Here is a 26305-nt window from a genome sequence, read left to right on the forward strand (position 1 = left end):
GGAATTTCCACCCACTGATATCTGCCAGTACATCAGAATCACATGCCTTGATAACCAAAATGCCTGCCTAAAACCTACCCAAATTTAATTAAAATTTTATTGCACCAAAATGCAGGGTGAGGTCAGGGTGGGATTATTCAGATCATTAAGATGAGGTGTCTTTGAACTTCAATTCACTCAGTAAAAATGTCAAAATTTCCTCTTCTATATAAAGGGGTAAACTGGCTCTAAGAACATACAAATAAATTTAGATACTTTAGTCCCTCAAACAGTTATCTGCCACCTACTGCCAAGCTGGTGGTAAGTGCTGGCGCTAAAATCCCAGCCGCAGATGGGAGTACAAATGTTTAGTTACCCGGGGTTTGGATCACTGGTGCAGAAAGCCCAGGGCTGACTGAATGTTATCTGATGGTACATGCTTAGCTGTGGACATTCATTTACTCAAGCCTGGAAGCTCTAACCACCTCATTAGTTTTGGAATCTGAGTATGCAAGGATCCTTTGCAGCAAGCCCTCACAGAGGTGTCTCCTGCAAGGAGGATCTCTAACTTGAGTTAGACCCAGCAGCCTCTGCAGACAACAGCAGAGTAGTTTGTGTACCTTCCAGAAAGTTCCCTGAACCAAATAAACCATAGGGCCCAACAGACTGAAAATCTCCTGTCCAAAAGAACCAGAGGTCGAGCTAACTTTATCTATGGTATCCTTATTTTTGGAGTAAGATTCATCAGACTGCCCAACCTATAATCAGGTTTGGCTGTGAGGAATGGATAATAAAAGAAACCAAGGCACTTGGGGTTTTGCAAAGTAGTATGTCATTGCTAAACACAATTTCCAGCACCAACTGCCTGAGATGCTGGAGATGGCAGCCATCTGATGTTCTACCTTACCCCCACTCCCCTAAGTCTTTGGGCTGCTGCAGCAAAAAATTTATTGCTAGTGGCAAATAAAGAGAGGAGTGGGAGGCATCTACACATAACTAAGAATTATGTTTTGTTGGTTACTTTATTTTCCCTACTAATATTTTTGTTACCCTGTTGAGAATGAAGGGCAATGGGCCTGATCTCATTTATTATGTGGACATTATCCAGAACACAATCTTCTTATATAAAGAATTACGGACTTTCAAAGGTAAACAATTTACTCCCTACAGCCTGGAAGACTGGACTCAATTGGAAAAATTAATGTTCAAATTAATTTCTGTTCACATGACCTTTAGTGATTTTTTTAAAAGCTACTTTCAAAACAACATTTCAAAAAAAAAGAAAAATCAATAAACAATCATACTAAGTTAAACATAAAGAGAAAAAAAAGGTTGAAAGGTAGGGGGGAAGGTCTGGTCACAAAAATTACATTTAAAAGTATACTGTCACAATAATCCTAGCCTAGGCTCTCAAACAAAACTCACCTGAAAAAAAAACAATCAAAATGCAATAAATGACTGGCCTTTGCCCTCTTAATGTGGACCCAACAGCCCCTACTCTTACCCTACAAATACTTCAAGTCAGCCACCATAGTTTGGGTAGGAGCTTCCTTTATTTATCTAGTTTGTCTAGCTTGACCCTCAAACTCTCAAAGAGAATGAGGCAACAAGAACTGCCTGCTCTGGGAACAAAGAGCACGAACAAAACTCACTAAGGCTAAGATGGGTGATCTTCATTAGCTTTTGAAGACCCCGTTCTTCAACAGCAGGGCAAAGAGAGAGAAAGCTCTGACTCTTGTTTTTGTTTTTACCAAGCTCAAAGAGACAATTCTGTCTGTGGGCTAATAATAGGGCAGCATACAACCTTAGACCCCTGCCTGTGGTCAGAGGTGTGTGTGGGTCAGTCAGCACGCAAATCGTGAGGCTGTGAAGTTACAGGGTGGAGCCCAAGTTAAAAATAAGGCTTTCTGGCAGCCCTGCCAACCACCAGCATCATATTTTCCTGGTGATGTCACTACAGATGTGGGGCTCTATCCCTGGGCGTCAGTGTCTGGCCCAGTCCCACCACCACCTATGGGAACTGTGTGAGTTCTGGAAGAAGACAGCATCCATTTGCAAACCAAAGCCAGACAAAACCTGCTGGGTCAGTTAGTGACTGGTTTTAAGCTTCCTGGGTTTAAGGATTACAAAGTCACATCAGAAACAGCCATGGTAGCTCTGGGAAACAAAATGGGGATAAATTTTTCACTGTATGTTGACAACTGCTCTCCCTGAAAAAGCATGGAGAATTCATCAGAAGCTCCGAGTTTCCAAGGAGATGACAAAACACCAGCCTCTCCCTCCAACCCCAGAATAAAGTACGCAGGGAAGAAAGAAAAAATGTCAGAGACCACGGAGTTCAATTCTTGCCACCTTATAACGGCAGCTCAGATTTTCCAGAGAATCAATAAGACACAATTTTTAAAAATTCCATGATCTTGTGGGATACAGATTCATCTTGGAGCCAGCGCCCATGCCTGGCCCTTCAATTTCCAACATCATGACCTGTTTAATGGGAACACCAGCCAAGATCTTTCTAACCAAGGGCAGCAACCTCACAAATTACCAGAATGAGTATACTTTATTACATTTCAAGACCACCACCCAGACTCAGAATGCTACACTGGAGCCTTCTTAAACGTGCTTATCTCATTTCTCAAGACCCTCCCTCCTTGAAAATCTCAATCATTAAATGCAGAATTCAGAAGGTAAGTCACACCTGATTTTGCAAAAACATTTCCCCCACTTATGGTGCAAGACACTTAAAAACATTTCCACTTACCAGCCTCTCTCCAGAGAGGACCTCCAGCAGCTTGATAAGCATCCGTCCATCTCGAAGGTCAGTGTATAGGTCTGTGATCCGGCAGGACACTCGGGCAAGGTGGGAATTAACCCACTTAGTGAAGGTTTTCTTCTGCACAGCTTCACGCTCATCTGCAAGGAGAGCAGAGCTCACTTTACCACCAACCATGGTACAGGCAGCAGTAGTTATGGGCCAGCAGGGTTATGAGACCCCAACAAAAGAACAGCAAAACTGAACTCTAATGAGGCCTCCTCTTAAGCATGACAGACTCTTTGGGAACACAGAAGTCATACAGTCCTTGAACATTTGAGCCCCTAAGAAGACCACCAGCAGAATATCCCTCGCTCTTATTTATTTCATTTTCTCCCCTCTCTACTGAAGAGGCAGCAGGATCCTCTGCAGGCCTGCCCAATAGTTTAACATTTGACTGGTAAAGTTTCTAATGTGTATGTTACTGCTAGTATTCCTCCAAAAGGCCACTGTGAGGGAAGGACACTGTATATTGAAAGATTAGGGTTAGAAAAGCCAGGAAACAATTGCTTCCCTCATGAACAAAGGATCAAGTAACACCTTGATAAGATTAACTCACTCCTGAGAGTGATCTGCAATGACCCTTCTACCTGCTGAATCACACGCCCTATGAACAACAGCAAAAATGGCAGGCAACATGGTAGAGTACAAAAAGATCTGGATGGGAATTTGGAGAGCAAGGCCTGGGCCCTAAAAACATGCTGAGACACTGGATTCAGTGTCACATTCTAAAAGATGTATGACAACTAACATCTCCAAACTTCAATCACTCATTGAAAAGGGAACTGCTAGTTTATGGTCTGAAGGGTGGTAGATGCACATCTAAGCCACCCAGGCAACAGCATCAAGTTTTTCAAGCTTCAGTGATTCAGTTTTGTCCAACTGAAAGCATAAAGTTCTAGACACATGTGCCCAGCACTGGCCCTTCACATCCCATACAAATAGGCTTCCAATCTTCTTACCTTTGCAGAATGTTCTAAATGCAGGCTGCCCGAGACCTTCAACAAGGATTCACAGAAAAGGCCCGGGACCTGCCCACTTATACTCCCTGTATTCTACAGAGCTACCCTTCTGTCAGTTACTTGTCCCACTTCTAGTTCTAGCAACATTAATTTGTACGAAAAGTATCCAAGACCTTCCAGTGCAAGCATATTACTCTATACAAATAGAGCAGACCCCAACAACTTTTTAGATATTTCAATACCACTGGATGACGCTAAAATCCACACTTGCTGATGGAGCATGTACCTGGTGGCCTGGGGGTACTGAGCTCCCAGCTGGCCAGAGTATCCTGGGAAGGTCTGCCTGGAAGGCCTTGCTGAGGTCTCCACCCAGTCCACCAAAGGGAAGGAGCGAGGCAGAGGCAACAGGGGATGAGCCTTTACTCCTGCCAAACTGGTAGGTGAGGCAGCTGAGGCACCTGCCAAGACAGCTGGCCACCTGCTGTGGCCAACAGCTTCTCTCACAGCCGAGCTTCTCCCAAAAGGACAGACCACCCAGAGGAAAACAGGCCTTTCTTCAGGGACAAAGGCCAACAAAAACTAGACAAAGGGTTGGAAAGGGCAGAATTGGGGAAATAAGAAAAAGGCCATGAGGCGCACTGCAGGCTGAAAAAAGGAGATGTACCAATTAACACCGTGACAGGTCACACAAGAAAGCTCATATGCATTATTAATCACACAATCATCATGATGGGTGGTAACTCTATGACAGTGATGTGGGGCGCTTTATTTTTTGGCCTAAGATTGGCTGTTTTGAAAGAACTGGTCCAGAGCAGAACAGAGACACATTAAGCTACACCTGGGTATGTTTCACAGATGGCAAAGAACTCCCAGTTCAGATACATTTAGAGTCACAATTGCTTTTTTTCCTAAATTATAACATCTTTATGTGCTACAATGGAGTTGGAAATGTCTTTAATAAGGCAAGCTCTTGATGGGTATCCTGGAGTATTATTAAAGGGTTTGGGGCTCAAAGTCCCACATGGAGCCTCTATCATGGCAACAAGATCAAAACAAAAACCTGCCTGGATTAATATTTCTAAATAAACAAGCACAAAATGTTTTTCTCAACCAGCCTTCTCTCCTTTGGGTGAATCTCACATTACCAAAACACAGCCTGCTTCTTTCAGGTTCTAAATGAACAGATGCCTTTACAAGGAGATTCCAAGGACCTCTTCAAGAGGCAGTAACTGCTCCCCACCCTCCCCTGACAAGGGCACCCTGTCCTGCAGAGCTGGTGCCCAACCCCCACCCTCCACCCCAATATGAGGCCAGCAGAGGGGTCACGGGTGGAGCAGAGAGAACTGGGCAGAAACTGAACAGCCTGACAATCTGAGTGAAGAGTGCTAGCGCCCCCAGGGCTGCTGCTGTCCTCCGAAGCTCCAGGAGGAAGAAGAGACATTTTTAAAAATCAAATGAAGGGAATGAGAGCTTGCTTTCTTGCCCCTTCTCCTGCTCCCCGATTCTCTATTCTCCACGCAGCTTATGAGCAGGCTCCAGGTAGCATAAGTGTGATAGAAAGATCACATAGGACCTAAGTTCTTCAGGCTCACACCACCACACTGGAAAAGGCATGGAAGATTCCATCTAGGGACTGGACGAGAATCAACACCCTTATGACACAGAGGGGCAGGAAACGGGCTCAGCAGAGACACAAAGCCTGGCCAGCTTAGCGTGTCATCTTACAATGGAGTGCTTGCTGAACCAAAACATTTCTGAGACCGGAAGAAGGAAAAAAGGAGGAAAAAAATCTACCCAGCAGCCTGCTTAAGGATGAGGCTTCATGTCCTCGGGGCCTCGTCCTTTGTCCCAGCCTTCCTGGGAAGGCACAATGACATCACCCGGCACTCCTGACCCAGCAAGGCCGGGGCAGACCAGGCAGACGCCTGCCTGAGGAGGAACAGGAGGCCCTTGGCACAGACAGTGGAAGAGAGTTTCCAGTTCCGAGCTGCTGCCACTGAGCTTGGGCTGCATGAGGAGGCGGTGGGAGTGGCGGAGGAGGCAGTGGGAGTGGCGGAGGAAAGCTAGCCCCACGCAGTTCCACGAGTCTGAGGCACACCTGGTGATATGAAAGGAGAGCGCATCACCAACTCCATATTGCTTTGGTTCTCAACTTGGGGTGACTTTGCTCCCCACAGGACATCCAGCCAGGTCTAAAGATATTTTTGATTGTCATGCCTGGGGTGGGTGGGTGGCTCCTGGCACCCAGTGGGTGGAGGCCAGAATAATGCAAAATGCAAGCGCACAGGATGGAGCCCACACAGTTATCCAGCCCAAATGTCAGTAGTGCCTGGATTGAGAAACCCTGGATGAGACGCTGTGGGCTTACTAAACAGACTTGGCATTCAGTGTCTCAGAACGCACTCACCAAAGACGAACACCTGAAGGCAGAAGTCTCCTGCCCTCAGGTCCACTCATTCCATGGGCCTGCTGCACCCTTGTCAACCAGAGGAGCAGTAGCAGAGGCCAGCAGAGGTGAGGAGAACCATGGGGATGGGCCCGGTCTGTATCCATGTGGCAGTAGGGATTTCTGCCCCCACGTGGTTTTATGTTCTCCTTTTACCTTTTCAGGCCTGGTATCGCTATTAATCAAGCCAAATCATGCCTACATCTCCTCCCCAGAGCTGACATGTCTGAACCCGACACTGGGGCAGGCTCCCACCCAGTCCCGCCCAGAACTTGTGGTGCCCCCCAGGAACAGACACCTACATAGCCCCGATCCAGGTCTCTCTCCACTGTTTGTCTCCTGCCCCTCACATTATATTTATTTATAGAGACTCACCTAAAGGCCACTGTAGCACTAAATGAAAGGAGGTAAAATGTACATCAAAGTGCCCAGCTTGTTGTAACTACCCATGAAACTAGTTCTGTCTCTGTTTCCTCTGCAAAACAGCACTCTCATCAATTCAAACCACCTGAGAAATGTACCAGGGATCACAGAATGTCAGGATGGGAAAAGGCTTCAAAAGTCATTTAAATCTACTTTCTTTTAAAAGTAAAGGGTCTCTTCTCCTGCACCTGGGCCAGCTATTTTTAAATCCCAGAAAGGGAGAACTATGTGTGTTTGTGGCAGGAGATTGTTAATAGTCAGACAGAAAGAAACCAGCTTGTTCTTTCTTTTTATTATAATAGTGGCGTTCACTGGGACTTACTACGTCCCAGGTACCTATCTACATGCTTTACAATCCATGTAGCAACTCCAGCTCCATGAGGAAGAATTAGTAACTGTTCAGGTTAGCTGGCTCCAAAGCCTTGGGTCTCAATCACGGTGCCCCCAGCACAACCCTAAAAAAGAGTTTCAGTGATACAAGACACAGAATCACCCATAACCTCACCATCCTAATCCAACTTCCCATCTTGTGAAAGGATTTACTCCATCACTGGGTAACTCCAGTTGTTGGACGGTGTCTCCATCAAGACTAGATCTGTTTCTGTGGCCCACTGAGGTCCAGTCCACCTCTGAAGCTACAGAGAATAAATAGGTTTCCTCACTCCTCCACTTAAAGGCCTTTGGGTTTTAACATTCCTCACAGACCCCTCTTTGCAATGACTGTCACAATGTGGCAGGCAGACTGGAACCCAAGATGGTACCTGAGGATACTACTACCTCCTGGTAGCCTGGACATCACTGCATACCTACTGATACAAGCCCAGACTTGAGGCAGTTGGAGTACCAGAAGTCCACAGACAGGAAAAGTAGGGCACCAAGTGAAGGGGCAAGAAGAACCAGCAGCCTCCGAGGCAGGCTGTGAATCCATGCAAGAGTGGGAATCAAAGTTGTTCTCCAAACAAGTTTCCCAGAAGCACAAATGCTACCAATTATCCTTGGAACCCTGAGAACTTGGGAACCAGAAGTGATTCCAAGTGTGAAGATCCAGCCAAGTCTTTCGTCTCCTCACACTCAGAGATGAATTAGCCAACCACATAGAAAATGAGAACTATTGAAAAGCAGATCAGAAAACCCAACTTTGAGTGAGTGCCAACATCTCCCATGGCTTCTGACCCCTGTAAGGAGTGAATTTTAAGTGAAATTCTATTATGGTACTCTTTCCTGAAAACAGAACTTTATAAGATGGCATGCCTACAGTAATGCCATCATGCATCTACCTCAATTTACACTTTCTCAAAGCTCATGAGATCTGCACAGCAACTCTGTCAGGGAGGTGGGGCACAAAGCCCAAGGCTTGGTGACATTAAGGACTGCTCAGGACCACCTGCTGGTGGGGCAGAACTGGCATATGCTGGGTGTTCTTGGGAGTTGTCCTGGGTGTCCTCTGTCCCTTCCACTGTTCAGTCAGTATAAGAGGGATCAGGATGTATAGCTACATCTTCTCCTTTAAGCATCTAGATTCACCATCTTTTGTTTTTGAAAAATAACTTGAAATTTTCAGAAGGCATCTCACCAAAAAGGTTTGAGATATTTAAAACAGAGAACATACTTAATTCTAACTAAAGGGCTGTGAATATTCTCTCCATCATTCTCTTCTAGAAGCCTATAACTGATTTCTTTTCTTGTTAAAGAATGGCTATTCAACTTTGAAAGGCTGCAATACTCCATTATTACCTTACTCTGGAGAATCTGCTATAACTGGAAAAACGAACACCTTGTTAGCCTGAATTAAGCTATAGGATATTGAAATAGCTTTGATGAACAGAAGACCAGTGTGTTATGGAAATGATTATACAGCATCTTTTTGCAACACCCTCTGTAAGAGTGCTAAACAACTATATTCACCATATGCCATATATCTGGCTATGGAAAGGGATGGAAGCCAGAGTTGAAGGCAGGCCTGAAGGCAAGGAAGATTTCTAGATGGAAAATGGGAAATACAGAAACAGGAACTGATAAATGATTCCATTAATTATTCCCCCAAAGACTGATTTTATACCTCGCTGAAAAGGGCAAATCTTTCTTCTACTTTTCAAATAGTCTTAACCTGCTGGTATAACCCAAGAATATTTTCTATCAGGATCTTCCTGAATTGTGCTAACATAATGGCCTATCTTAAGAGCTGGCAATCATGTGCAAATTTTTCTTTGTATAGACACAGTTAGGTGTGGATTTGGGTTCCACAAGAAAGGAAGCTAAGAAGAAACCAACCAAAACATGACAATGAAGCAGCGCCCCATGAACACACCGCAGGACTGGCTGTCAGTCAGTGACACTGTGCAGCTAGAGAAGTGAGGATTAATCTGAAGCTGAGAGCATTAATAAGCTCCAATATTTACAAAGTACATAATTACACAGGACTCTTTATCTAAGTCAAGGTCTCTTCCCCTCAATGAACTAGAATTTTAGCTGAGAAAGAAAATAGTAAGTCAGAAAATAACAAAAGATATTATAAAGTAGTACAGGATCAGCTGCCACAAGAATGATTTCAATGATGTATTTTGGGTGTTTGGATAAAAGCTCACTACAATTAGTATAGTTTCAGGCCCCACCCTCCCCTGATCATTCAAGTCCCCTGCCATGTGCCTTTCCCATTCCTATTCATCGGAAACATCACTGCCACAGTCAGCTTACCCTAACAGTGGTTTTTCAGAGATACAGCACTGTACCAAAACCTGCATGGCACCCAGGCATCTGAAGACAGTCCGCATCTCTAAGCCTGGCATTCTAGGGTCCCAAGCAGCCTCTCCTATGGCACAGGCTTCCTCTAGGATCATTCCTGACACACCATTTTTGTATTCCAACCCTGCAGGTTTCCTTCATCACGTTCCAAACTCTCACCTTGCACATTCTTTTTTCCCACCTTTGTTGACACCACTCTCCTAACCTGGAAGGCACCTTCTCTTATCTTTCCTTTAAGACCCAGGCTAAGATTAGCTTTTACAACAGTCCTTAATTTGCTGGGATGTGGTCTCTTATCTTTTTACTATGTATCCTGTGTCCTAACTTTTCAACTAGCCTTAACCGCCTCCAGGGCAAGGACCAAATTCTACATCTGTTTAGAGCCTTAACATACTGCCTGGCAGAATGGGTACAAAATCAACATTTGTTAACCATCACCAAACCTCCAGTGCCCAACAGGCTCTTGATAAACCCTGCTACAGCTGGTGGTCTCAGTGACTGTTCAGGAAAGGAATACCAAATGACATGAACAGGTCCTAAGTAGCTAAATGTTATCCTGGTATGGTACCAAAAATCCTTCACAGCTGAATTGTTTCTTACAATAGATCCTCAATGTCTAATAAATGATAAAAATACAGTTTTGTGGTACTGTCTTTAAGATTAGAAGGAGTCCGAAACTAACCTAAAATGTTTGACAAAATTTTGTCTTTTTGTTTTGTTTTCTTTGGTTTTGGGGCAACTGCCACCACATACCTGTACAGCACAGTGAAGTTGCAAAATACATAAGGGTGTATTTATAATATAACATGATTTTAACATGACCCAACAGGCTAACAGTTACAACACATTTGTACTAATTTTAGCAATTTATTCATTAAAGCTCAATTCTTGAGTTGTTAAAAAAAAAAAATCCAAATTCCAAATAAAAGAGCACAATAGGGTGGAGTCCCCATATGTGCCTTAGCTTGAAAAAATAAATAAACCATTTCCCATGGGCAACATGCAAAATATACAGAGCAGGAAACCGGAAACAGGCAACTGGCTGTATTGATAATAGAGAATCAAACTGTTATCTTAAGGCAGCAAAAGGAAGGAAACTAATCTTTTGACTGAAGGCCTCCCTGTGATGGATTAGTCTGGGGAGCCTTTCATTTAGGTTTTTTCATGTTTGCTGATTTGTATATAAATAGAACTTGAGTTAAAGTATTTTTCCTAACAGTTTAACCCACTTCACGGACAAAACACACGTAGAACATCTGTTCTAAATGCTGTGTGTAGCAAGTATGCAGTTCTCTGCTGATACTTAACAGTCTGATACACAGACTAGGGAACTATGAACTTTACATACCCTTGCACCTACGGTTTACATCAGCCAGCCAGCCCTGCTTGCAGCTCACAGAGGGTCTTTCTTCTGAGTAGCCCAGTCCCAATTTTGTCAATGTGGAAACCAAGGTACTGTAAAGAGACCTATGATGATGAACTGAGAAAGCAGGCCACTTTCCAGGGGGCCTGCCTCCCTGCCACCACTTCCTCATGCTCATTGCCTCAAGGTGAGCTCCTTAAAGTCACAATCCACAAAAAGCCAAGACCATGGAGGTGGCTGAGGTTATGCTGGGGGGCCAACCAACTCTGCAGGCAAAGGGCAGAGTAATACCACTGACTCTTTTGTAAGATGACAGCAAGGCTGAGAACAAGAATAAATTAAGCAGTGCAAAATGCCAAAACCAGGAGGGAGAGGTAAGTGCCTTAAAAAAAGAAATGGGACTTTATGAGGAAATATTCTTCTCATTCACTAAATTTGGTTGAAAATGGGTGGCACATTTCAAAACTGTCTTCATATACAGGAAGCCATATTATAAGCCTGCTAATAATCTGCTACTCTCCATCTCTATGCAACAGTCTAGGAGGAAACAGCCTGCAACTGCAGCTGGCAAGAAGTGGTAGGAGGAAGGACAAGGATGAAGTCAGTCCTACTCTGCTTCAATGCCCGGGCAGCTGCAGTGTCAGGATTCACTTTACTTTGTTTTTTACAAGCCACTGACTACATGAGGCACAGAGAATGTTCGGTGATTGGCCTAAGGGTGTATGGCTAGCAAAGTCACACCAAGAATTAGATCCCTCATCTAGCTGAACCCAGATCCCGAAGCCCCCACTCACACAAAAAGGGAAACACTACAGCCACTTGCCTCAAGTCAGTGTGTTAGTGGCCAAAAACATACATTCAAAATGGGTGTCAGCAAACCTGGGCCTCCAACCTGTTTCTGTATAGCCTGGAAGCTAGACTAGATTTTCGTATTTTGGGGGAATCCAGAGGAGGCATCGGAGGAGGATAAGGAAATATGACAGAGACCATACGCAGCTTGTAGAGCCTAACATAGTACTATCTGGCTCTTTACAGAAAAATTTTTGTCAATTAATGGCTTGAGAGATTTTTATAATATCATTGGTCCCATGTTCCCTTTGTTAGCTTCCACTTTCAAATCAAAGTCAATTAGCAAATATGCACTGAATGCCTGTTATGAACAAGGTACCACAATCGGGACCATTTACAATTTTACTATTAAACGTGTAGACAGGTTGCTATGCAGAGGCCACGTTTCAATTTTTTTTTTTTTAAGTTCTATTACTAGGCCTCTGCCCCTGTGCCAGGTTGGGCAGGGCATGAACTCTGAGCCTCCCCAGCTGAGGAATATTTTTCCAGTTACCCTGACACAATAGGATTAACAGTGCTACCTCAGCTGTCAATAGACACAGCACGGTGAGCACCACGGGCTGGAACTCAAGTCCACACCTTCATGTTCAACAGATCCTGGAGGCTTGAGGCCAGACTTCCCAAACTTCTCACCCCCTCTCTACACGTCTTCTGTTCTTACTCGGATGGATACTGTTTGCCATCACCTCTCCTCCCCCACTCCTCCCTGGAAGGAGACTAAAAATTAATAAGTACAAGATGGACTGAGGGTAACTTTAAATATCCTCAAAAAATGGAAAAAAACTTGCAATGGAACAGATACCACATGCTTAAAATTATTCACTTACATGGCAGAATACTGGTACTAATACAGACTAGAGAAGAATTTTTACAGGGCAATAACTGTAACACCAAAGACAAGACTTTATGTAGGTAATTTAACTGCAATATGGGGCGAGTGTAGTTGTGCTGCATTACCTGTTCTAAGCAACAAATAAAAAAGCAGTAAATATCATCTTCTTAACCAGGCTAAGGTATGTGGAGCACAGATTCACTGCTAAAGACAAACTCCTGCACTTCATTTTCAAGGGCTAAAGGTAGGTCTTTCTTACAGGAGGAGCCTTGGGATTACACGGAGGTGGTAAGAGAGGATCTGAATTCCCTTATGTTCCTGCTTTTCATGCAGTGTGGCCATACTCTGTGAACCATGGAGGAAGTCTAAGCCAGTACATTAAAAAAATCAAGTAGTGTGAGCCCTGGCCCTTGCTTATGATTTTCTATCTTCTCCAGTTTTAGGGCCAACAGTGCAGAGAGGAAAAGAGAAGCACCTTTCACATAGTAGAGTCACAGTATTGTCAAACACTCAAGCTACAAGAGAATACTACTCTACCTTAATGTGTTTATAGAGAGGCTGGTGCTGCCAATAGGCCGAGAGCACCACTTCCAGCCACTTGGGACAGTTTCTGACAGCTCTCCGGTTTAATGAGGACGTCTCAGGATATCCAAGTTAACTCAAATTCACTGAATCCAAAAGGCTAAGATTAAAGAGATTCTTTTTTAAAACAGAGAAACATGCAGACAAGAAGGGAGAAAAGACCTAAAGTCACCACAAAGCCACAGAGCTGTCTGCTTTTCAAGGACGGTAGAGCATTTACTAAAATAATCATTCCCTGAATGAATTACTTGTGGAAGTGCCCATCTAAGATAAGCTTTCATGGAAATTCTCCAAATATGGTTGTATGTATAAATTTGACCTGCAAAGGATTACTATTTTGTTAACAAAGAAGACCACAACGATGTCAAGCTATTACTTGTAACTACAGAATTAGGACAAATTCCAATTAATGAGAAGAGAAACTGTATTTAAAAATAAATAAATGGAAGCACGAAAGAATTTAAATACTGTCCTAAAGAGCATTATAAAGTAGTCACCTAAATTCCTTTCAGCCAAGGACCATTATCCACTGTAGAAACCGTCAGGGATGAAATGGCAGATGAATTAATCAAATAAATACTGTTGCAACTGCAATACCAAACTCCCAATTTATAAATGTACGTGCAAATAAGCCCAACCTTTCATGTTTGTTTGGGGAGAAGGTATCCAAACTACACTTGGAATTCAGAAATAACTAGCAGTTGCAACAAAATTAAAAAACAAAATGCATAGTGTTTAACAGATGAACTGCTAAAACTGAAGGAATAAAACAGCAGCAGACTCACAGACTCCAAAAAGGGACTAGTGGTTACCAAAGGGAAGGGGTTGGGGAGGGCAGGTGGGGAGGGAGGGAGAAGGGGATTAAGGAATATTATAATTAGTACACATAATATAGGCGGGTCAAGGGGAAGGCGGTACAGCACGAAGAAGACAAGTAATGACTCTACAGCATCTTACTATGCTGACAGTGACTGCAATGGGGTGTGTGTGTGGGGGGGACTTGAGAACATGGGTGAATGCTGTAACCACAATGTTTTTCATGTGAAACCTTAAGATTTGTGTTATCAATGATATCTTAATTTAAAAAAAGATAAACTGCTATCTGGACTGAATTAAAAAACTTTTGTGCTCAGCACTACTTTCTAAGTGATATTCCAGAGCATCAAACCAAAATTTCACTTCTCACTGAGTGTTGTTCTTCACCCAGGAAGTAATTTGCTGAATGATAAGCTCTGAACCAATCCTTGATTATGTTAACTCAGCCAACTATTTCATTGCCTGAAAAATCATTTCATACAAAACAGCAGACATTACACACACTAGCACCCAACACTCAGCCCTACAAGCCCCTGTCATTTTTTCATCTTGGGTCATTGTATTGGCCAATGAACAACCACTTATTAAGTAACTATTATGAAGGGCACCTCAAGACACTGAGTTCTCTCCTTGAGAATTCACACTAGATAACTGATACCCAAACTCAATAGCCATTTAATTATTTTTAAGGTATCTTAAAATGAAAAAAAAGAGAAAGTTATCACTCACAAGGTCAAATACTGAAAAACACTTCTGCTAACTTCCTTTGTGGCTTTCTTCAACACCACACAGAGGATAAGTGGTTACACAAGACTTCTAACAAAGCCAAATAGTACAGACTTTAGGCGAGCAGATCATGTACATATAAAATGTATATTACCTATAAGTACACAACGTGCATTGATAAACAAGGACAAAAAAACTGGAGGAGGAAATGATCTCAGATTCAACCCCTATGATAACCTTATCAACAGGCTGAGAGGGCACCAAAGGATTCCTCCACCCTACACTAATCCACGGAAGACAGAACACTTAAAGAGTTTATGCTAGGTTACTTTTTAAATCAAGACCTATTTTTCATTAGTAACAACACTAATCAAAGCTTACAAGCACAGTTTTATACAAGATAATGTACAAGGTGTGACCCAGATCATACTGCATCTTCTTAGTTTACAACTAGTCATCTACCCTAATTAGTTTTTTCAAGTGAAAAAGGGAACAAAATGAGGGCAGGGTATAACACAAACAGGGAGATCGGTTTTTCTGTTGTTTTATTTGTTTTGGAAACTTAAACTTCTTGCAGTGTTGCTTAACCTAAATGCGAAATCTCTCCCTACAAAACAGAACGCACATCTTTATAACATTCCAGAGCGCGCACCCACATGCAAGCCCCGCCCTTTCCCCTCCCATCCCTGTCAGCAAGGCTTCGTTTCCCACTCCACGAAGTTGGGTGCTTACAGGTGTGGGGTCCTGGTTATATAGTTTTGCCGGTTTGTGGGGGCTAGGAGAGTTCTTGTGGGTTCCTGTGACAGAATCCTGTCACAAGATAAGTATGCTAGTTCCCTAGACATGGCCTGGGAAGCTACTGCTATGCTGACTTGTTCTTCAGGGACATTTTATTGCTTAATGAAGGACATGGCTATTTCTCAACAGTCTCTATAAAGCTAATAATCTTGGAACTGGGTGGGAAGGCCTGGAAGCCCAAAGATGTTCCGCTGGGGTGGCAAAGAGCAGAAGTTCCACTTTCAGGCTAGGTGAGAGAGTAGGCAAAAATAAACTCACTCGTTTCCTTCGACTTGAAAATCAAATCCTTTCACTTACTGAAGATACGGAGAAATGGCACACTACTATGTGGTTGGCAGGAGGGTAAGTGGGCAATATCTAAATTAAAAAATAATGCATTTCCTCTATATACTAATCATACCTATTTACTTTCTTAGAAATACTTGTGCAAACACACTAAGATGTATAGTATGTGGACTGCATATTTAAAAAATTATAAAAAATGAATAGCAACAAGAGAAAAGGTTAATGTAATATGTAACTGGTTAATCAATAAAAATATGTAATCATATAAAAGAATAAGTATGTGTGTACTAAAAAATATAAGGGAGATCTGCAAATAGGCTTAAGAAGATGGCCATGGATGAAGAACCACTTACAGAACAATGTATGTATTTATTATGATTCTATGAATATACACATACATACCTAAATGCAACTAACTACATAAAAAGGTATGGAAGGACACCTCCCAAACTATTAATTGTAATTATCTCAAAGGAATAGAACCAGAGACAGGTAGCATTTCTGCTTCCATATTTCTGTATTGTTGGTGTTTTTTTTAAAAGTGAGCACATATCATTTTTGAAATATATAAAGGGCATTTGCATTTGAGGAGAAAGCATAAAATTCATTTTCATTTGATAAGAGAACTGAGGGTTGTCAGTGGTCTGAGACTGATGAGTAAGAATAAAAAGAGCACTCACTGGAGGAAAACAAGTTCTCCCAGGGACCCACAGGTCACATACGAAATGCAGTCTTCACTGAGTTCTCTAATATAAAATGCCACCTTGGATTTTCAAATCTTTCTTCTGGAGAATACTAAATTAGTATTTTAACTTTATACAATATTTATAAATGAACTAAGGCAAACTGATATTAATACTTTTTGATAGGCAACTGAGGATATTAATCCAAAAATAAATGACATTCACTGAATAAACACTGAACTGAGGTCTACTGGATGTTAGGGTAGTAATTTTCACACCAGATTCTCAGAAGTCATGCTTCCAAGTACCTTCTCACCTGGGACTTTGTAAGAAAAGCCCTCACTTTATACCATTTATTTACAGAGGCTCCACCTCAGATTTCATCTATAGGAAAAAACAAATTCCATTTTGAAGAAGTGTTTGTAAGCTGCTGACCTAAGCAATGAGAAATAAGAACATGCTGGAGTTTACAGTTTAGTAACAAACCAGCCTCATCAACAGTTAATTATACGTCACATACTAGGTGGCAAAGGAGAGGAAGGAACAAGGCACTGTGGGATCAACTGAGCAGAGGTGAGTCAAGGGGTCAAAGCTTCACAATTGAGGTTTGGGTCCATATGACATCACCAGTCAGCTGCAGAGATGAGATCAGAGCCCATAGGGGCTGATCAACCAGTGAGTGCCTCAGCTACACAAATAGGAAGCTCCACAGACATGATCCTAAATGATGAAGGAATTAACTGTTATCTTCTATATCCAAACCCAATATTTAGGGTTTACTGAGCACATACTGTAAGAGCCAGGCCCTATTCTAAGCACGTCAGTAAAACTCATTTAAGTCTCACAAACACCTGTGAAGTAGATACTCTTACCAAACATACTTTGCGTTAAGAGCAAACTAAGGCTCAGAGAGGTTCAGTGACTTGCCAGAGTGTCTTGCCAATGGGTTTCAGCCCCTGGCAAGTTCGCTATGGATTCAGTGTGACCAAAGAAAATGACAGCAAAACGTTCTTGAGGTGAAAGGGTTATACCCAACTTTATTCTCACAATGGCAGGTGAGTCACTAAAATCCCGTTCACTCAGAGTGAGTCTGCATGCAGCAAGCCGGTCTCTGCCTCTGGGCCCCTCTGTCCTCACAGCTGTCCTCTGAGCCCCTCTGTCCGCACAGCCATCCTCTGGGCCTCTCTGCACAGTCGTCCCGCACAGCCGTCCTCCAGGCCTCTCTGCACAGTCACCCGGCACAGCTGTCCTCTGGACCTGTCCTTGGCGCTGCTACAATTCCAGCCTCTGCTCTGCTCTCCTGCAGCCTTGTAGCCCTGCCACCATGTCATGAGCAGAGCACTGGGCGGAGCTCTTTTTATATAGTCAACAGCCATGTATTGCCCACAGGTGTGCAGTGAGCTAGTCAACCATGGCCAGGTGAGAATCCTGGCCACAGGAACTCTCATTTTATCCACACAGTCACAAAGTAAGCACAATCCCAGGAGTGTGAACCAAAGGCTGCCTCCCCAGCCCCCACTGCTCAAAACAGTATCTATGTTAGCAAGGACCTTACACTGCACCTGAGATGAAATAGGATTCAAACCTGAATGCTGAATTAAGTTTTTTCCCCACCTAAAGGGAGCATATGGAACTTTATCTTTGAAGGTATCCTGTAATCTTAATTCCTAACATTCTAACACCAGTTTTACTTATAGTTCAATCAGTAGCCCTTTTCAGAATTTTCCATATTTTCAATTGTTCTTTCAATTCCATCAGGATCTCTTTTCAAGTCCCATTAAGGGAAATGTGCTCCTCCTCCCTGACACCTGGGAGGAGTATAATTAACTGTACACCATTAAGCAGTCCTTACTATCTGTCTCCGCCAATCCAAACCTAAGATCAGTCTCTGCTCTGCAGAGGCTTTCCTTTATAAATGTTAAACTTTCCTTTATCAATGTTAACTTCTAACTACAGCATAGAAACATCCATTACTCTCTCACCCCAACCCTCATTAAAATCCTCCTTAGATTCTGGAACCAGTAAATCAAAAAAACTAGCTTTATAATTGTCTTGCCATTGTATATTTTAAAAAACAGATAATTTAAGACTGCATCTGTTTTTTAAAAAGCATCAAAATGGAATGAAGACTTTGAACAAGTCAAGGTTACAAACACACACTGAATCAGACTTCCAGGTGTGTTTTTCCTTTACCTCAGTTTCCAGAGCGACACTATTCTTGGCCCTAGTAATTACAAATATGCCATGCAGCAAACCACATCTGCAGCCAGGGGACAGTTAAATGCCTGCTGTCTGGCATTGGGAAAAGTTCTCACTCAGATATGGAAGTGAGCAGAGCAACTAATTAATAAAAAGTATAGCTTAGGGTAATTAGCAGCAACAACAAAAGTATTCAGCTGAGTATCCTCTTTTTATCTTGGGGCTGTTTCTATAGACAGATGCTCAGGATTAATGAAGTTTAATGAGACCTGCAGCAGCTGGCTAATTAGTAAGGAGGAAGCGGTAATGACAAGGGGAAAAAGGTTTTACTCCTGTTGTGAGATCAGCCCTTGGACATTTTTTTTTTTAAAGTGTGGGGGCATAGTGGAGCTGGAGGGTATTATGCTCAGTGAAATAAGCCAGGTGGAGAAAGAGAAGTGCCAAATGATTTCCCTCATTTGTGGAGTGTAACAACGAAGCAAAACTGAAGGAACAAAACAGCAGCAGACTGACAGACTCCAAGAAGGGACTAGCGGGTTACCAAGGAGGAGGGGTGTGGGAGGGCGGGTGGGGAGGGAGGGAGGGAGAAGGGGATTGAGGGGTATTATGATTAGCACACAGGGCATGAGGTGGGTCACAGGGAAGACTGTAGCACAGAGAACACAAGTAGTGACTCTGTGGCATCTTATTACACTGATGGACAGTGACTTCAATGGGGGTATGGGGGAACTTGATAATATGCGTGAATGTAGTAACCACATTTTTCATGTGAAACCTTCATAAGAGTGTATATTAGTGATACCTTAATGAATAAAAAAAAAAAAAAGGTGTGGGGCCATACCCCCAGGAAAATCCCTAGAAGTCCCAAAAGTGGTCCCAGGGCAAACAAACACACAAATGTGAATTCTGGGCCTCCAGAACGCAGGTGGACTAACCACGGAAGCCCAGAGGCAGTGGGAGCCCAGGGCCAGCTGTGATGCCCTGGGAGCAACGACCGAGTCTGTCAACACCAAGGGATGCCCATGCCCGGAGCAGGCGGACAGGCACCACCTTGTGTCTCACTGGAGACCTCTTTGGGAATTCTCAATGCTGAGCATCCTTGCCTCCCTAGTACTAACAATATTAACCAGGTCATTAATCAAGAGGAGGAGCACCTAATGAGGATACACAACTCTTCTGCTTTCCATCCAGGGCTTGTATTATCATTAAATATGTGAATCTCATTTTGGCTACCTCTACACCTGGTACTTTTTGAAGTGCACAGTAGGAACCCAAATCCTTTCAGAAATAACTAGTTACTGGCAGTAAATTTCTCATTCTGGCAAGAAACAATATGGGAAGGAAGACTCTTGTTGAAAGAGAGAATCTGAATATACTGGGAACATAACCACCCCCCATCCCCTGCCACACACACAAATAGATGATGGTAGTACTATTCATCCTATCAATTCACAAGGCCTGTGCTTCAAACTGCTTTCCTAGTAATGTGGAAACAGGCTTTATGTATTCAAGAAACAGGCTGTGAAGACCCAGTATCAGCATTAAAAATGAAAGGTGCCCCACCAAAGTGAGTCCAGAAAAGCCTCTAATGTGGCTGGTTTCCTAAAAGTTGCAAGTGTTTTTTAGTTCCACACACAGTTCTACCTTTACCCTCCACCACTGGGCACACCAGCAAGGAACACCTTCTCCTCACAGGGGCTTTTACTTTAGAGAAAAACAGCCTTGCAGCTATCACTGTTAGGAGGAGGACATTCCAGGGTTCCACCTGACCATTTGGAAGCTTGGATTTCAGGGCTAGCATCCCCCCAGGGGCCAGAGGCTGTCAAAACCAGAAAGAAACCTTTCATATATGGTTTTAACACATATGAAAATATTCCCGTTAATTATTTACATGAAGGTCACACATGTTTGTCCAAGCAACACCAGACAGCAGTTCTCGTTCAGCAGCTTTTAGTCCAGGAAGAGAGAAAATAAACTCATTCAAGGTCAGCATAGAGATTTTTAAGATTTATATGGATTTATAGGCTATCTCCAAAGTAAATATGGTTAACTGCTATTTACTGTTACAGTTTTAGAATCTGTCATTGTACTTTCTGCAAGACATGACAATACTCATGTTAGTCTAATGCACTGGCCAGAACCGGTTCCTACTCTCATCAATTCTCTAACACATTAAACCTAAACCCAAAGGCCAACAGTCAGGAATTCACGGGACTCACAAACGTGCTTTTCAGAATTCCACACAGCAGATTCAGCTCCCCAGTTTAAAAGCAGGATCAAACAGCAGCACTCAGCGCCCTTGATAGACCTGACCTTCAACCACGTGCTCCAGCTGAGTAAGGATCTAGTCTGTCCACAGCTTTGGTATTAAGAGAGCTGGAGATTTTCCTTCTTACTAGGCAGTTTCTACTATAAAGAGATGGAACCCTCACAAGGGGCTATGGTCCCTACATGTAAATGTGAAAGATGGGGAGTTTGTTTTCAGAAACGTTTGGTTTGTGGTACATGGTTTACCCATATAATGGTCACACAAAGGCTGTCATTTCCACAGTATCAATTTCAAGAAAACTAACTGATGATCTAGTACTGTAGTCTCTCTCTTTGGGTGGCATACACCTGGGGGGTATTACATGTTGAATGGAAACTTATAATTAATTCTGACTACGTGCTTGCCCTAGCTCCAACACTTTAAGTCCACTGCATCTCAAAGAAAAGGTAAAAAGAGATCACTTCAACTACATAAGCCCATAAAATAAGCTTTATTCTCAAAAGAGATCAAAATGGGCATTTACAGTACACACAACTCATATTTAAGGGTTTTCTACAGCACCCTTAGAAGAAAATTTCTTTCAAAAAACAGACACAGAGCCACAATGACAAGGCACCTTTTGGTCTAGCAATGTCAGGCTTTCCTAAGAAAAATATTCACATTTTTTTCTGGAATGAGAGGCTAAATAAAAAAACAAACCCTGCATTCACCAACCTAGCAATCCTGTGAGTATAGTGATCACAAGACTCTCCACGCAGCAGAATCATCATCAGACACACAAATAAATGATCACCAGGAGACACTTCCCTAGGCCAAATCAAACCATTTCTGGAACTGGGTGAGGTATAAACAATAAACATGAATCACTTGCTTCTTTTATGCCAAATCTGCAACACAATGGATGGCAAACAAAACCAAGTTTGTGATTTTAGGGTATAATGAATAAGGATGAACTGGTGCCCCACTTAAAAATAATTTTCATATCTGATATGGGAAAACTCAAAAAGTGACCTGAAAACAAAATGCGAACAGCAGCTGGAAATCTTCACTTGCACTTGGCGGCGGCAGTTGAGCCAGAAATAGGGATTATCTACTTTTTCACACATGGACATCATAGAACAAAGGCAGCAGCCTAAATAGACCAACAAATGCTCCAGCAGCTGAAAATGTTTAAAGTCAAGAAAAATTAGCAAACTCCAAGAATCTGAACTTAAAATGTGTGGGTTTGGGCCCAACTCCATGCTCCTAGGTAATGCCATCACCACTGAATATTGTTCCAGGGTTACCTTCTGGGGAGCGTGTGCCTCAGGAATGAGCACCACACTTTTAAGCCCAGGATTCGACTCCAGAACTAGTACCCTTCATTCCAGGTTCTCTGACTGCCTTCACGAATAATTTTGCACACTGGCAAAATACTGGGCAAAACCAAAACCAGAAACACAGCTACCAAACCAAAATATCTGAACAACAAAAACTCAGTACCGCTAGAACGGAAAAAACACGGAGTCTGCATCATCACTGGTCCCTCTTGCTCTGTCAGAATCACCAAAGCAAGTTACCAAAGAAAAGGGAATAAAGTCTTCCGAATTTAGGCAAGGCTTGAATTTTACAATGCATTTACATGCAGCCCTCTTCACTACTAACCACCAACAGTGAAAGTCTCAGCAAATCCTTTACAGTTGGCACATGATCAGGACTCTCACTTTTCAGCAACTGCCTTCACCAAAGCAAGGTTGCTCAGGTCCTAACCAGATACTAGTCTGAAATTGACAAAAGCATAGGCCTCAATCATCATGCGAGAAATGCTCTTGAGAGGCAGCTTAGCAAAATGGCTAAGGATTCACAGTCTAAAAGCAGACTGCCTAGCTTGGAACCACAACTCTACCACTCACTAGGCAAGCGTCCTTGGGCAAAGTGTCCTTTGTACCTGTTTCCCCATCTCTGAAATTGGGAAATCTTTACTTCATAGGGATGCTATGAGGAGCATGAGTCAACACATGCAAAGGACTTGGAACAGCGCTTGCATAAGGTAAGTATCAAGATGTTTTAGCTGTATTAATTATGCCACCGCCACCGGGCTAGTGGTTTAGGTAGGGACCTAATTTCCTTCTCTCTCTGCATGAGGATATACCTTTTCTATTACTTTCCCTTTCCTGGGTAGCCTGTTGGTTTCATGACAGGACTGATTCTGTGAGCACAGAGAACATAGAAGCCAGAAATAACTTACTTTTTTTTGTTTTTCAGCAGTGGACATCTACCATCAGAGCCTTGGAGGACCACTGGGTGAATGTTACCAATAGTTACTGGTGCTACTAGTTGTAACCTCCTCCCTGCATTTATTTGTATCTGTATCAGATGATGATCTCAAACAACTCTAACAGGTGAGAGAAATGAGATGCAAGTCACTTGTGTGCAGGTCATTTCACCAACATGAGCTGCTAAGCACCTGATTCCCTGTCCCAGTGCCAACATTAGCTGGATGGTGGCTAACAAAAAGGAGGCCAAAACCCCACCTAATAATAATAAGCATTAAGAACTTGAAGTGAAAGACCAAATATACATCATATCCTAGGCAGATAACTAGCCAGTCCCCCAACATGCCTCATGGTTTTGCGGTTCTCTCTGGTCCTATCTCATCCTTGCTCCCAAACACCCACCATTTCATCACCTAATCCTGGTCATACTTAAAGTTGCAGCTCAAATGTCAACTCCTCTAAAAAGTCTCCCTCTTTCATCTCACAACCAAGGGATGTTATCTGCATGTCTTAGAACATCTGCCTGGTAGTCCCTTTCTACCTAGTATTCCCTTTTGAAATATAATTTGAGGCTGTCTCTTACACACCCATCTTTCTAATGGGCTTAGCCTTGTAACTTGCTCACCATGACACTCTCTTGTTGACTGTCTATTGAACAGGCGGATGGACTGAATGGCTCCTTCAGCAGTCTGAGAGCTTATAAATAAATGTTTCTGAAATTCTACCTTGCCTTCCTTCTTAGCACTGATTCTTTGCTGATAGGAGTGAGTTTGCAATGGTGCATCAACTACAGCACATTAGAGGCAACTGGGTTCCAGGTTTTGGCAGTTGAGTTTTGAGGACAAGTTCTAGATGACACACTTCTATCTCCAAAGTACAGAAATTGTCACAACAACCACAGCAAACAGCTATCTTCCTGGGCCTACACACACCTCGCATTAATGTTTCAGCTTTAAGTCACTGATCAAGACAAGGGAGTAGCAGAAAAGAGGCAGATCTCAGTGACAACAGGAATGAAACAGACCATCACCTCCCCGCCTCCCTCTGACTCTACTGCCATAACCTAAACTGAACCAGGTTCTGGAAGCTGCCCTAAGCACCCACCCTAACAAGTTCCTTTTGTACTACAGGCTAATTTCTCAGGAGAAAGGAAAAAAGACAAGGTCTTCATGACTGCCTAAGCAGAGACATGCTGGGACTCAGCTTTCCAAATGTAGGTAAACATCTTTTCTCTCTCCTTTTGGTTCAGAGGTTTGTGGACAGATCAAATGAGTCCCTGACACTTTGAAATTGAATCACTACATAGTCTGGCTACCACTGAGCCACTACATCATTGCATCACAAGAGATGTTTGGATGCAGCTATTTCATCTCTTGACTCAAAATCCATAGCCCTCACAGTAAGAGCAGTGGGTCTACCTACATCCATGTCTACAGCTATGTTCAAAGAGATCCTAATACACCAAGGCTCACTATCACCAGAACTTAAGCTACTATACGGCTCAACATCCTTCCCCCAATCCCAAATGTCCTAACTGCATTTACCAAACGCTGTATCTGAATGTAGGTGGATGTCAGCTCTGTCCTACAAGATATGCAGATGGCTTATCCACCACCACAATGGCATGCCCCTTGCAACATCAATGATGAGCAAATTAGCAGATTGCCTTGTTTTTAATGGAAGGATTTCATAAATAGCAAACAGTTCTATCATAAATTTGTATTTGGTAAACCGGATTGGTGAGCCTTTCAGTTTTAACCTGTGTATCTGTATTTCATCTATTGCTAGGTTAAGTGTCACACTTGTTTAAACACCTGTGTGTTTGGCAAATATGTAAGAAAATTAAATACACACGTTTTAAATAAAATATAAAATACATTTAAGATAAATACAATTTACCCATGTGCTGATAGACATGTGCACTATGCCCTGATATTTGCCTGTACCTGTATAGAAAAAATTGTATTTTAAGTTCAAAAAAATGAAAATGGCTCCCTCTTGCTGTATTATTTCACAGAGTCACCCATTTTTGTCACTTGCTGGTTAAGTGACCTTGCCGTCTCATTACACCTTTCAGGTCCTCAGGTTCCTCAATCCCCAGAACAACAATGACACTACCTACCTCACTAGGCTTTTGAAAGGATCCACCATATATACACAAAGGCACCCAGTTCATACCTGGCTCACGCTGGAAAGACCACAAAAACTTTAACGTCACATTCAGTGCAGGAGGAAGAAGGCTATGGTGGAACTTTTTTATTATGTCATCAGGGGACATTGATGAGCCATGTGGGAAAGAGTGTGACCTCCAATTCCGAACCAGACTGCACTGATCTGGCCCTTTTGGCACCACAGCTTACCAAGTGGTGGTGCAAGGGAGACCCATCCTAAACACAGAGCTTGTGCTCAGAGGGGCTCCAGCACAGCAGATTATCAGCAAACAATGGGATTTTTGACCGAGGGGGAGAAGAGAAGGAAGGAAATCACATCCTAAATCCCACACTCAGAGGGGAAGATGCTTTCTGAGGCCTAGGGCTGAGGAAGCTGCTTCAAAGCAGACTTAAGAAACCATGTAGACTGCTGCTAGACATGGTTGACGGCTCCCCCCACACGCAGCCACACCTAGATTCTCCAGAGCAGATAACTATCTCTGGAAAGGCAGTGTGGACTAGGGCTCTGTAAACACACAGCTGGGTATGACTGCCAGGCCCACCACTTACTCGCTGTAGAATGATACTGAGCAAGTTACTTCATCACCAGGCTTGGATTCCTCCTCTGTAAGCAGAGATAATGTCTGTGCCTATCTCTAGCATTCATTTGAATGTGCAATGAGGTAATGCATATAATAAGTGACACAGAGTTGGGTACACAAGAATTCAATAAATAATTGGCCCGTTATCAAAAAGGTCTCTATTTCCTTTATCAGCAGACACCAGACCAGCTGAGTGGACCTGAGAACAAAGATGGCTTCATCATTTGTTTCCCCACACAAAAATTTCTCAGATTTGCTTATGAATTTGTATTTTTCATAGGAAGTTCACACACAGAACTGTAATTGATTCTCACAGCTACCCCAGTGAGTAGAGGGCAGGTGTTCTCTATTTCACATGTGTATAAAGCACCACCCCCTTCCTTATAGTCACCCATTCAAATTCTATTACAAGAACTATGTTTTCCTGTCTCTTGATTTATTTGAGCTTCTTGAGGACATAGAAACCATACCCCAGTCTAGCAAAGAGCCACAGAGGCCCTCCATAAGGCAGAATATTAAACAGGGATTAAGT

The 26305-nt window shown here is 42.8% G+C and overlaps 1 protein-coding gene across 5 annotated transcripts in view; it reads right to left on the reverse strand.

Annotated features, from left to right (window-relative positions):
* Window positions 1–26305, reverse strand: part of SPTBN1 (spectrin beta, non-erythrocytic 1) — a 197324-nt gene that overhangs the window by 63901 nt on the left and 107118 nt on the right. For all 5 annotated transcript variants that reach the window (XM_073213209.1, XM_073213215.1, XM_073213219.1 and 2 more), the window contains one exon: window positions 2741–2892. In XM_073213209.1, the coding sequence (XP_073069310.1) occupies window positions 2741–2892 (152 nt within the window). The remainder of the gene's footprint in view (window positions 1–2740; window positions 2893–26305) is intronic.

This window comes from Manis javanica, chromosome 1, assembly GCF_040802235.1.
Source record: "Manis javanica isolate MJ-LG chromosome 1, MJ_LKY, whole genome shotgun sequence".
NCBI classification, from domain to species: Eukaryota; Metazoa; Chordata; class Mammalia; order Pholidota; family Manidae; genus Manis; species Manis javanica.